This window comes from Bison bison, unplaced genomic scaffold (assembly GCF_000754665.1).
Source record: "Bison bison bison isolate TAMUID 2011002044 unplaced genomic scaffold, Bison_UMD1.0 scf7180017863706, whole genome shotgun sequence".
Classification (NCBI taxonomy): Eukaryota; Metazoa; Chordata; class Mammalia; order Artiodactyla; family Bovidae; genus Bison; species Bison bison.
In genome coordinates, this window is record NW_011494278.1 from 22,809 (window position 1) to 35,567 (window position 12,759).

General features: G+C 49.4%; 1 protein-coding gene across 1 annotated transcript in view; it reads left to right on the forward strand.

The window, feature by feature from the left end:
* Window positions 1-4,759: 4,759 nt before the first annotated feature.
* NOTCH4 (notch 4) overlaps window positions 4,760-12,759 on the forward strand; it is a 25,038-nt gene continuing 17,038 nt past the window's right edge. The window contains exons 1-9 of the mRNA XM_010833546.1: window positions 4,760-4,956; window positions 5,740-5,821; window positions 6,004-6,296; window positions 8,509-8,856; window positions 8,953-9,075; window positions 9,174-9,410; window positions 9,527-9,682; window positions 10,344-10,538; window positions 11,991-12,176. Coding sequence (XP_010831848.1) covers window positions 4,890-4,956; window positions 5,740-5,821; window positions 6,004-6,296; window positions 8,509-8,856; window positions 8,953-9,075; window positions 9,174-9,410; window positions 9,527-9,682; window positions 10,344-10,538; window positions 11,991-12,176 — 1,687 coding nt within the window. The 5' untranslated portion in view covers window positions 4,760-4,889. The remainder of the gene's footprint in view (window positions 4,957-5,739; window positions 5,822-6,003; window positions 6,297-8,508; window positions 8,857-8,952; window positions 9,076-9,173; window positions 9,411-9,526; window positions 9,683-10,343; window positions 10,539-11,990; window positions 12,177-12,759) is intronic.

The following is a 12,759-nucleotide window of genomic DNA, read 5'->3' on the forward strand; positions in this document are numbered from 1 at the left end:
TGGCAAAAATGGAGAGTTTAAGCTCTTTCCACTCAGGTCTTCTTCAGTTTGCATGAGAAGCTTGGTGTCTTCTTATTTTCCTTTCCCATCTCGTGATCAAAATCTACTCCCCAGTCCAAGTCAACAACGCAGACAGTGCAAAAGCAGGAACTTTTCATACTAGATTTCTTCTGCTTGAGGTCTGTACACCCACAGCTGTCTCCTCAACCAAGAAAAGTGATGGGAAAATGAAAATGACATGCATAGAACAATGGGACAGAATCAAGGACAGGCAACTCATGAAAGAAGAACCATGAACAGCCACTAAACAGATGAAAATAATGTTAACCCTACCACAAAATGCAATTTAAAACAATAACAAACTTTTTTTATATTGAAAGCAAGTCCAAATGCAGAAGTAAATAAAAAATAATCACAAATTTGAAATCACTCCTTCAAATATTAAGTAAACAGAATAAGATAAATACCCATTGCCTTTCTAACAGCTCTTTATTTGGCCCCAGAGTATCTAGAAATAGCCATATATATATGTGTGTGTGTGTGTGTACATGACATTATCAAGAATGTATATAACATTAATTGTACAATTTATCAGGATACATTATTGTCATTTATTTGTCCACCTGTCTGTCCCAGTGGACCGTGAGCTCACAGGGAGAGTCTGCATCCCAGTGCCTGGAGTAATCATTGCTAAATATTTTTTGAATGAGTGGATGAACAAATTAATAAGTGAAAGAAGAAACAAATGAGTGAATGAATGTGTAGATATGTCCCCCAAATACCTCCATGTATGTCATGTATGTAAATTATATACTAAATAAATCTCAAAATGGAATTATATAAAAAAAAAAAAACAACAACAACAATAAAGGACTTCCTTGACAGTCCAGTGGTTAGGGCTCAGCACTTTCACTGTCATGGCCCAGTTCAATCCTTGGTCGGGGAACTAAGATTCTGCAAGCTCTGTGAGATGGCCAAAACAAACAAACAATTTTTTCCCTTTTTTTATTGACTGATAATTGATGTACAATATTACATAAATTGGCTTCCCTGGTGGCTCAGAAGGTAAAGAATCTGTCTGCAATGCAGGAGACCCAGGTTCAGGGTCTACAATATAGTGATTCACAATTTTTACATGTTATACTCCATTTATAGCTGTTATAATATATTAGCTCTATTTCCTGTGTCGTACAATATATCCTTGTAGCTTATTTTATACATAATAGTTTGTACAATGAGATATTATTTGATCTATCAAGGTGGCATGGATTCTGACTCCCAGGGTTGGTGAAAGCAAGGACATATGCAGACATTACTGCCAAGAGTATGAAGTCCTAGGTCTCCCTGGTAACCTAGTGGTTAGGACTGCTGTGGCCTGGGTGGGTTCAATCCCTGACTGGGGAACTGAGATCCCACAAGTCATGTGGGGCACCCCCTCCAAAAAAAATAAAGACAGTAGAACATCCTGTACTGCTTTCTAAAGAATGACCCTTAAGTACAAAAAAACTTTAAAAATAAGTCTACTTATATATATAAGTAGATATATATAAGTGGAATATAAGCAATCTAGAACTTACTAACACTGTTTTGTTTTCACGAAAGCTTTTTATGGCTATTCTCTATTTACAATCAGACAGAAAAAGATCCCCTTTAAAATTTAAGTTCAAAATGGGCAAAGATTTTTAAAATATGCACAAGAAATAATAGTACTGGTGGTGCACATCTGTGGTGTGCATGCTCATGAAAGGCTAGTTTTAGAAAGATGTGACTAGTGCTGGACACTCTTTAACTTCCGTGAGTGTTTAAAATATGTCAACTGAAAAAGGAAGGGGACTTACAACTAAGTATATGTCCTAATTCTTCTCAAAGCCAAAAAATATTTTTTAAGTTTCTCCTTTGACTCTTCAACTCAGTGGTTTCTCTTCTAGGAATTTAGCCAAAGAAAATATTTAGACAACCATTCAAAGACATATGTTCAAGAACGTGTATTACAGCATGGTTTCTCGTAGTTTTAAAGATTGAGAGCCACATAAATGCCCTACAATAGGAAACTGGTTTCAGCGAACCAGGGTTCCCAAACAGTGAAACACTAGGCAACCATTAGGAATGATGCTGGCTCAAGTGTTCCCTGGTGTGATGCACTCTGAGTACACACCATCACTTCTGTGGGATTCCTGGTCAAAAATGCATAAACTTAAGAAATACTAGACAGACCAAAACTTAGGAACAGTCTGCAAAATAACTGATCTGTATTCTTCAAAAGTATCAGTATAATAAAAGACAAAGTCTAAGGAACTATATTTTTAATGTTAGTTTTGTTGCATCACTCAGTTGTGTCCCACTCTGCGACCCCATGAACTGTAGCCCAGCAGGCTCCTCTGTCCATGGGATTTCCCAGGCAAGAATACTGGAGTGGGTTGCCATTTCCTTCTCCAGGGGATCTTCCCAATCCAATGAATTTACATACAAAACAGAAATAGGTCCACAGACATAGAAAATATATTTATAGTTTCCAAAGGGGAAAGCAGGGATGGGATTAATTAGGAGTTTGGGATTAACACATACACACAACTAAATATAAAATAGATAACCAACAAGGACCTATTGTGTAGTATGAAGAACTATGCTCCATACTTTGTAATAATCTATAAGGGAACAGAATCTGAAAAATTATAGACAGATATATATATATATATATATATATATACACATATATACACACATATACCTGATTCTTTGGCCTGAAACTTTGGCCACCTGATGTGAAGAACTGACTCACTGGAAAAGATCCTGATGCTGGGAAAGATTGAAGGCAGGAGGAGAAGGGGACGATAGAGGATGAGATGGTTGGATGGCATCACTGACTCAATGGACATGAGTTTGAATAAGCTCTGGTCGTTGGTGGACAGGAAAGCCTGGCGTGCTGCAGTCCATGGGGTAGCAAAAAGTTGGACAGACTGAGCGACTGAACTGAACAGATGCCTGAATCACTTTGATATACACATGAAACTGATACAACATTGTAAATCAACTATATTTAATAAAAAGAAAAAGAAACTGTATCCTTTTATCCTATTAAAATAAAGGAGACCAAAAAGACATGACAAATAAATGCAGTGCATGATCTTAGATTAGATCCTGGACTAAGAAAAAATAAACTTTAAAAAAAAAAAAAGAAAGAAAAAATAAACTTTATAAAGGACATTATGGAGCAGTTGGCAAATTTTAGACTTGGACTATAGATTAGATAATAGTAGTATATCAATTTAAGTTTCCTGCTTTTGATAGCTGTACCGTGGTTTTGCAAAAGAGGGCTCTTGTTCTTAAGAAATTCACACCAATGTGTTTATTAGGAAAAGGATATATTACTCATAGTGAAAGTGTTAGTTGCTCAGTCGTATCTGACTCTGTGACCCCATGGACTCTAGCCCATCAGGCTCCTCTGTCCATAGAATTCTCCAGGCAAGAATACTGGAGTGGGTCATCATTCCCTTCTCCAGGGAACCTTCCCAAGACAGGGATCAAATTCAGGTCACCTGCATTGCAGGACTCTTTATCTATCATCTGATCCTCCAGGAAAGCCCATATTATGTGTGACTTACTCTCAAAGGCTTCAGAAAAAAAACACTAACATGTAATTAGAGACATAACAATAAACGTGGTCAAATTATATCAATTGGTGAATCTGAGTGAAGAATATCTTGGGATAATCTGTGGTATTTTTGCCTCTCTTCTGTGAGTTTTAAATTACTTCAAAATAAAGAGTTTAAAAAAATAGAAAATTAAAAAAAAAAAAAAAAGAACGATGCTGGCAAAGTATACTCATTGGCCAGGAAAGGTATTCAGAGTGCACCAGTCTGGGCCGTGGGGCCTTAACACTGGAGCTGTGCTACGGATGACACCTCCAGCCAGCCTGGACTCTCAGTTCCCTGAGCTACTAGAGGAACTGAGTGTGTGGCTGAACCCAAAGCCATCCTGGGTTGACTCAAGAAGGCTGGTTGAGTCAGGGCCCTGAATTCTCCTGTGTGATTTTATTTATTCCAACTTTTAATTCAATGACTGGCATTCCTTGCATCCCAGGGACATCTGGGTGGAGAAAGGGTGACATGGAGGTAGGAAAATTCACCCAAATGCAGTGTTTACTATGGCTAATCCAGACTGCAAAATTTAGTAGAGCCAATGTTCATTGATCATCGATGACGATCTTATACTTTATCCTCCAAAAGAAGCCCAAGATTTCCCCCTAAACCTGCCCAGCATCTTGCCCATTCCACAGAATGAGAAAATGAAGTTCCCAGCAGGGACCGAGGTCCTGTGGGTTCTGTCTGCCAAGAATTAGTGGTTTCAGTTTATGGAGAGGTGTGGATTCTCTGAGAAGCATCTGTACTGACCACATGAAACAATATCCTCTCCTCAGAAGGGGAAAGAAGATTGCTTATCACCCCACACCTCTGCTTCCAGGTCCTGACCTTCCCCCAGGGCACAGGGCAGTCACTGTGAAGTTCCCAACGATACAAAGGGAAGAGTCCACACTAACAACATACGGGCTATGCCTGCTTCAGGGGACCCCGCTCACCCAGTTCCCCCTTCTCTCACTTGCCCTCCGGCCACACTGTCCTTCTTCCTCACCACCTCCCCAGGGGTGGTCAGGGAAAGAAAGCCCCTCCCTCATCCCCCTCAATGTTCCTCCACTCCCCCCGCCCCATCACTAGGGTGTCCAGGACATTGTGTGATTCAGGAAACAGCTCAGACGTGAGGTTCGCAGCAGGCCGAGGAGGAGGAAGAAGGGGCCGTGGGAGCAGAGGAGGTGGTTGTTGCTTCAGCGAGGGGCTCTGAGGGTCCCGCTGGAGGGGGCAGGGGGGATCTGGGCGTGGGGCAGGGGCTCTGGAATGCAGCCCCCTTCACTGCTGCTGCCACTGCTGCTGCTGCTGTGTCAGCCAGTCGTCAGGACCAGAGGTGAGTCACCGCGGGGCAAGAGGCCCCGCGACCCACCTTCCTTAGGAGGAAGTCCAGCGGGTGGGGGACAGAGGGCCAAGGTCCTTGCTTTGAGGCAACACTGGATGGAGAAGATTCTTGCCCCCAAAATGGGACAGTTGGCAGGGAGACCCGATTCGGCTCCTGCAGCTACACAGACCAAGGCTGTGGGCCTCATGCCAGGGGTGGTGACCGCAGGGGGATGGGTGAGAGGGTGCCCACCCCCGGGCAGAACCAAGTAGGCCCTGGAACTAGGGGACAGCATGTTCTTGCAATCATGTTTAGAAATAAGAGAGGAAACAGAGTGACCACCTGCTGGGGGAAGAGATGAGAGGGATCAGGAGATGGAGACATGGGAAAGTCAAGTCCCTTTCCCGGTCCAGCTGTCCCCACCCCTGGTGGCTCAATGCTGGGCCCTTCCGGGAGGAAATCCCTTTAGTGTTTCAGCCATTCACCTCCCAGGAGTCCCCTCAGCCCCCCTCCTGATCCCTGTTGTCTTGCTTCCGAGGGATGGGGCCTGAAGCTGGACTTGGGAGGCCAGAGAATAAACAGGAAAGGAAGGGTGGGGATTAGTAACTGAGAGACCTGGGATCTAGGGGGCTGGGGTGTGAGTGCCACGTGGGGACTAGAACAGGGGCGTAAAGGTGATGGTGGTGTGGAGCACCTTCTTGGGCTGCTGCAGGCAGGTCCCTCCCGAGCATCCAAAGGAGGGCAAATGGAGCCCGATGCTCCCTGCTCCCATCTCACCCTCATCTCCATCCCTAGGGCTGCAGTGCGGGAGTTTCCCAGAACCCTGTGCCAACGGAGGCACCTGCCTGAGCCTATCCCAGGGGCAAGGGACCTGCCAGTGAGTGCACCTCATGGGAGTGGGAGACAGGGAAGGGGAACAAAGGAGGGGATGCGGAGAATGGGAAGAAAGGAGAAAGGAAGGAGGCGAAGAAGATGAAAAGAAACAAATGAAGGCAAAGAAGGGAGGCAGGTGGGAGCAGAGGGTCAGGATGTGAACTTTCCTCTCTCCACCCCTCCCAGGTGTGCCCCTGGCTTCCTGGGTGAGACATGCCAGTTTCCTGACCCCTGCCAGGATGCCCAGCCCTGCCAGAACGGAGGCAGCTGCCACACCTTTCTTCCCACCCTTCCCGGCTCCCCTGGCACCCCCTCTCCCATGGCCCCCAGCTTCTTCTGCACCTGCCCCTCTGGCTTCACTGGCGATAGGTGCCAGGCCCAGATCAGGGACCCCTGTTCCTCCTTCTGTTCCAAAATGGGTCGCTGCCACCTCCAGGACTCGGGCCGCCCACGATGCTCCTGCATGCCAGGATGGACGGGTGAGCGCTGATGGGAGAGGGAGGAAGGGACAGGAGGGGGCCGTGGCTGGGCTGTGGGGTAGGAGAGATGGAACTGGAGCCCAAGAGACTGTGAACCCTTGGAGGATGGAGGCCTCGAGAATCAACCAGCCAATTCTTAGTGATCCGTTTACCCGAAACTGACATTCACCAGCAGAATTGTAATGACTGCTAAAACATTGAGCTATTTCCAAGCCAGCTGGTAAAGAACTACTGCCATAGCCCCCTTAGCACAGCACTCTGACCACTTTCCCCGCCCCCTCAATCTCCCCTGACCCAGTAGCTAGAGGGTTAATGCCTAGCACATCAGGGGACCTCCAGGACTCTGCATTCTTTTTTTTTTTAATTAATTAATTTATTTTAATTGGAGAATAATTACTTTACAATATCATGATAGTTTTTGCCATACATCAATATGAATCAGCCACAGGTATACATGTGGCCCCCCTATCCTGAACCCTCCCCCAATTTCCCTCCCCACCCCATCCCTCTGGGTTGTCCCAGAGTACGGGCTTTGGGTGCCCTGGTTCATGCACTGAACTTGAACTGGTCATCTATGTTTCATATGGTAATATACATGCTTCAGTGCTATTCTCTTAAATCATCCCACCCTCATCTTCTCCCGCTGGCTCCAGAAGTCTGTTCTTTACATCTGTGTCTCCTTTGCTGCCCTGCATATAGGATCATTAGTACCGTCTTTCTAAGACTCTGCATTCTGAGCACCTGAGTGGCTCCTTTTCTGAGTGGTGGGAGCCCACACTACCATCGGGGAAGATTGCAGTGGTGGGAGGTGTGATGGGGATGGGAGGATCTGACCCGGAGAGGGGAATGGATGGCCATCCCAGAAGGAGGGGTGCAGTCCTGGGGCACAAGAGCAGGACGTATGGTGGGCAGGTGTGCTACCCTGTCAGGGGTGCCAGGACAGAGCTGCGAGGACCTGGAGAGAAAGGCTCCATGGCACCTAAGCAGGATGGAGAGGACTGGACCAGGAAGCAAAGCTCACGTGACCAGGAAGTACTTGGATGTGGGTGCCTCCAGGAGGGGTGGACTAGAGGCCAGGCTTCTCAGACTTGAGCAGGCACAGCAGTCACCTTTGATTGGTGGATGGACGGATGGATGTATTGTGTGTGCTCAATCATGTCCAACTTTGCAACCCTGGAAGGCCTTAAAAATACTAGTGCCCCCATCCCAGAAAGCCTGCTCTAGTGGGTCTGGAGCAGACCCAGGGAATGGAGATTCTAAAACTAACCAGGAGATTCTGAGGAAACTGGGCCTGCAACTGGGTGTGAGAGACCAGCACATATGACAAGAAGAAGGATGGGCAGTGGCAACTTGCCAGGCCTTGTGCTTCAGAGGAGGGGCTCTGGGCAGCCCCCTCCAAGGGGCCCATCGCCAGTTCCGCCACTGACTAAACATGACCTTGCATATGATATATAAGCTGTCTGGATCCTCAGTTGTCAGCCAGTGTCCACACTTCATAAGGCTGATGTGGATAGGAAAGGGGGCGATGCTCAGAAAGTGCTTATTTAGTTCAGTACCAGCAGCCACTGCCACCATTCCCACTAGTGCGCACGGCTGTGGAATCTCTTTACCGCGATACATTACAACCACCCAAAGATCAGGGAATCAGGATGAGAGAGGCGAGATGACTGCCCGAGGGCACACAGCTGGCGGGGGCAAAGCCAGGGGCTATGTCACCTGCCTTCAGAGGATCCATGCTTTCTACTTCCCCACCACGTGCTCATTCATGTCCAACTCTCATTCATGTCCAACTCTTTGTGATCCCATGGACTGTAGCCCACCAGGCTCCTCTGTCCATGGGATTTCCCAGGCAAGAATACTGGAGCGAGTTGCCATTTCCTACTCCGGGGGATCTTCTCCACCCAGGTCACCACTAAAGGGACAGACACCAAGTCCCAGATTTTCCCAAGCAGGGTTGATTCACAATAATCCCACCAATAGCCACATGTTCAGTTTTCGGCTGGAAAAAAATGTGGTCACTCCAGAGAGAACCCTACCCAAAAAATGATAAAACTGAGGATGATGGACCAGGACAGGGAGAGGATGGGAAGAAGGGAAGGAAATATGGAAATCAGACACAGAGATAACCCAGAGTGAGAGCGGGTCATTCTGGAGGAGCTGGAACGTGTGCATTGTTGGAAAAGGCCCCCTCACCGTCCATCCTCTACCTCAGGTGAGCACTGCCAGCTTCGAGACTTCTGCTCAGCCAACCCCTGCGTCAATGGAGGAGTGTGTCTGGCCACCTACCCCCAGATCCAGTGCCGCTGCCCACCCGGCTTCGAGGGCCACGCCTGCGAACACGACGTCAACGAGTGTTACCTGGACCCGGGACCCTGCCCCAAGGGCACCACCTGCCATAACACCCTGGGATCCTTCCAGTGTCTCTGCCCCGCTGGGCGGGAGGGTCCACGCTGTGGACTCCGGCCAGGACCCTGCACCCCCAGGGGCTGTCTCAATGGGGGCACCTGTCAACTGGTTCCAGGGAGAGACTCCACTTTCCACCTGTGCCTGTGTCTCCCAGGTGCGTCCTCACGGGGGTCTTCCTGAGGCCCCTCTCTGGGCATGGAGGTGGTGTCCCATGGGTCCCTTCTCTCAGCTCATGGCACGACCCTGTCAGGCTTCACAGGCCCAAGCTGTGAGGTGAATCCAGATGACTGTGCTGGGCACCAGTGTCAGAACGGGGGCACCTGCCAGGATGGGCTGGGCACCTACACCTGCCTCTGCCCAGAGGCCTGGACAGGTGAGTCGTGGCACCGGTGGCCCGGATGGTCAGCCCCCATCTCTAGTCCTCACATGGCCCCCAGCTGCAGCACCTGTCCCCTTCTCACTCCCCTACAGGCTGGGATTGCTCTGAAGATGTGGACGAATGTGAGGTTCAGGGTCCCCCTCGCTGCAGAAATGGGGGTACCTGCCAGAACTCAGCTGGAGACTTCTACTGTGTGTGTGTGAGTGGCTGGGGAGGCGCCGGCTGCGAGGAGAACCTGGACGACTGTGTGGCCGCCACCTGTGCCCCCGGATCCACCTGCATTGACCGCGTGGGCTCCTTCTCCTGCCTCTGCCCGCCTGGGCGCACAGGTGTGACGCAGAGGTTCAGGGAGGCGGGAGGCGGAGATGCTAGGTGACCGAAGCACCAGGAGAGCACCTGGGAGCTTCAAGCAGCCTCTGAGCACCTTGCCCACCCCGCCCTCCAGGCCTCCTGTGCCACATGGAGGACATGTGTCTGAGTCAGCCATGCCATGAGGAAGCCCAGTGCAGCACCAACCCCCTGAGTGGCTCCACACTCTGCGTATGTCAGCCGGGCTACACAGGGCCCACCTGCCACCAGGACCTGGACGAGTGTCAGATGGGTGAGGCACCCCCCTCATCAGACCCTCTCTAAGCCCCCACACAGCCTCTGCTGAAGAGGGAAACAGGCAAACTGTTTTTCAAATTAAAAATCATCTCGGGAATTCTCTGGTGGTCCGATGGTTAGGATGCCGCTATTTCACTGCCGAGGGCCCGGATATAATCCCTGGTCAGGGAACTAAAATTCCACAGGCTGCACAGCGGCCAAATAAAGAAATGAACATCTCTTTTTTCCTGAATTTGTCCTTATTTGGCATCTCTTTCTTAGCCAGTCTTCTCACCAATACTCAGCCCTCCAGACTGCATTTAGTCATCTCTCAAGTTTTTTTTCAGATTTTTTTTATGTGGACCATTTTTTTAAATTCTTTATTGAATTTGTTACAATATTGCTTCTGCTTTATGTTTTGGTTTTTTGGCATCAGGCATGTGGAATCTTAGCTCTCTGACCAGGGAGTGAACCCACACCCCCTGCATTGGAGGTGAAGTCTTAAGCACTGAACCACCAGGGAAGTCCCACTCCTTCTCCACTTTAAGGTCACAACCCCTTTCCCCACTCTGATCTCATTTGCCACAGACAGGCCCCCCAACACCTTCCCTGCCACTCAGGCCTTCTTGCTCTTCCACCCTGAGCCCAGTGGACTCCCAGGTCTTCTCTCCTCCCAGCTCAGCAAGGCCCCAGTCCCTGTGAACACGGCGGCTCCTGCCTCAACACGCCCGGCTCCTTCGAGTGCCTCTGTCCGCCTGGCTACACGGGTTCCCGCTGCGAGGCCGATCACAACGAGTGCCTGTCGCAGCCCTGCCACAGGGGCGGCACCTGCCTGGACCTGCTTGCCACCTTCCAGTGCCTCTGCCCACCAGGTACCAGCTGAATGGGGCCTTGGGTGGAGGAGCCAGGGAACTAGTGCTGAAGTCACTGGACGTGACCCCTCCAGAGCATGGTTAGCCTGAAGCCAGTTGGGGTCAGATAGCAAAGAAGGCTTCTCCTCGTCTCCTCACCCCCCAGATGAAAACTTTAAGAAACCAGTGACCCCCCACCCCCACCCCAGGAAAAGAGCTTCCACAGATGGTAGTGAGCTTGCACACTGCTCAACTCTGTGTTCATTTCATGGCCACCGTAGCATGCACAACCTGATCCACTGTATGCAGAGGCCCATCAAGGGAGAGAAAAGCAGCAGTTAATAAACTTTTCATGCTGCAGCCTCTGCTTATGTCAACCCAGAATGTTCCACCTGCTCAGGGAAACTCGACCCTGTAGAGATCAAGGGTAAACTTTTAAATTCCAAAGGGTCTATGTGCTTGAATCTGGCTTAGCGGGAAAGGAATACTGCAAAGCAGCATCTACCTATAAGTTAGAGTTAAGGGGAGAAACATCTCCCAGGGAGACAGTGATGGAGTCAATAGCAGGGAGCTGAATGAAACTAGAAAAACAGTAGCTTACTTCTGCCTGAGCATCTTGGGGGCATTATCTAATTTTTACAGTATTCCTCTGAGGTCAGCATTGTTACTATGCCCATTTATAAATGAAGAAACTGAAGCACACAGGGGTTAAGTGACTTGTTCGAGGTTGCCCAGCTAGTAAGTGGTAGAGTCAGGATTCAAACCCAGAGCTTTGATAGTTTCACCCACTACACCACACAGCCTTCCTAAGCTGAGATGTGTCCAAGGAAAAATGCTGAGAACACTATCCAGTAATCCAAGCAAGGGACAAGGTTGTAGATACTAAGGAGTTTCAGAGGCAGGCTCCCCAGGCAAAAAGAGGGAGGCAGCTGAGGTCCAGAGGGTGATCCGCATCAGTTCAGGGTGAGACAGCGGAGACCAGGAAGAGCCCGGAGAAACAGGACAAGTATGGGAATGACACAGGTTCCCAAACACCCTTCAAATCCCCACCTTGGGGATCCCTGGTCTCCCTGGCATGGAGGCCTGCCCAGGTAGCATGGAAGGAGTGGATCACCTCCAAGCAGATGCCCATTTGTCACACTGGTACCCAGAAAACCTCCAGGCTGCTCAGCCCTCCCGGGTGAGCCCTGCCTTCTGTGCACTGAGGAATGGCCTCAAAAGACACTTTCCAGGAGCCCTCCCAGGTTTTGGCAGGTGCCCTGCTCCCTGAGCTTTCACACTTGAAGGCAACAGAGCCACTGTCCAGCAGAGCAGCAGAGCCTCAGTTCATCTCTCCAACCCACATGCAGTGGCCCCCTAGGAGGGGCTGTCTGGTGGGTCAGGTCAAGGACAGTGCTGGTTCTGGAACCCGGCCTTTGGGGCAGAAAGGGGGAGGCAGCTGAAGCAAAGCTGACCCCACCTGCATGTCCTCAGGCTTAGAAGGGCAGCTCTGTGAGGTGGAGATAGACGAGTGCGCCTCGGCCCCCTGCTTGAACCAGGCTGACTGCCACGACCTGCTCAACGGCTTCCAGTGCATCTGCCAGCCGGGTAAGTGCAGATTCTGCTCCACGGTTCAGTCCTGGCAGTCGCCACTGGCCTCTCGAAGATCTCTCAGGCCTGGCCAAGGAGTGCCCCATCTCTCCAACTCCCCTGCTTTCCAAACTGTCTTCTCTTCAGTTCAATTCAGTCATTCAGTCATGTCCAACTCTTTGTGACCCCATGAACCACAGCACACAAGGCCTCCCTGTCAATCACCAACTCCCGGGGTCCACCCAAACCAATGTCCATTGAGTCAGTGATGCCATCCAACCATCTCATCCTCTGTCGTCCCCTTCTCCTCCTGCCCTCAATCTTTCCCAGCATCAGGGTCTTTTCCAGTGAGTCAGCTCTTCACATCAGGTGGCCAAAGTATTAGAGTTTCAGCTTCAAAATCAGTCCTACCAATGAACACCCAGGACTGATCTCCTTTAGGATGGACTGGTTGGATCTCCTTGCAGTCCAAGGGCCTCTCAAGTCTTCTCCAACACCACAGTTCAAAAGCATCAATTCTTCGGTGCTCAGCTTTCTTTATAGTCCAACTCTCACATTCATACATGACCACTGGAAAAACCATAGCCTTGACTAGATGGACCTTTGTTGACAAAGTAATGTCTCTGCTTTTGAATATGCTATCTAGGTTGGTCATAACTTTCCTCTTACATCC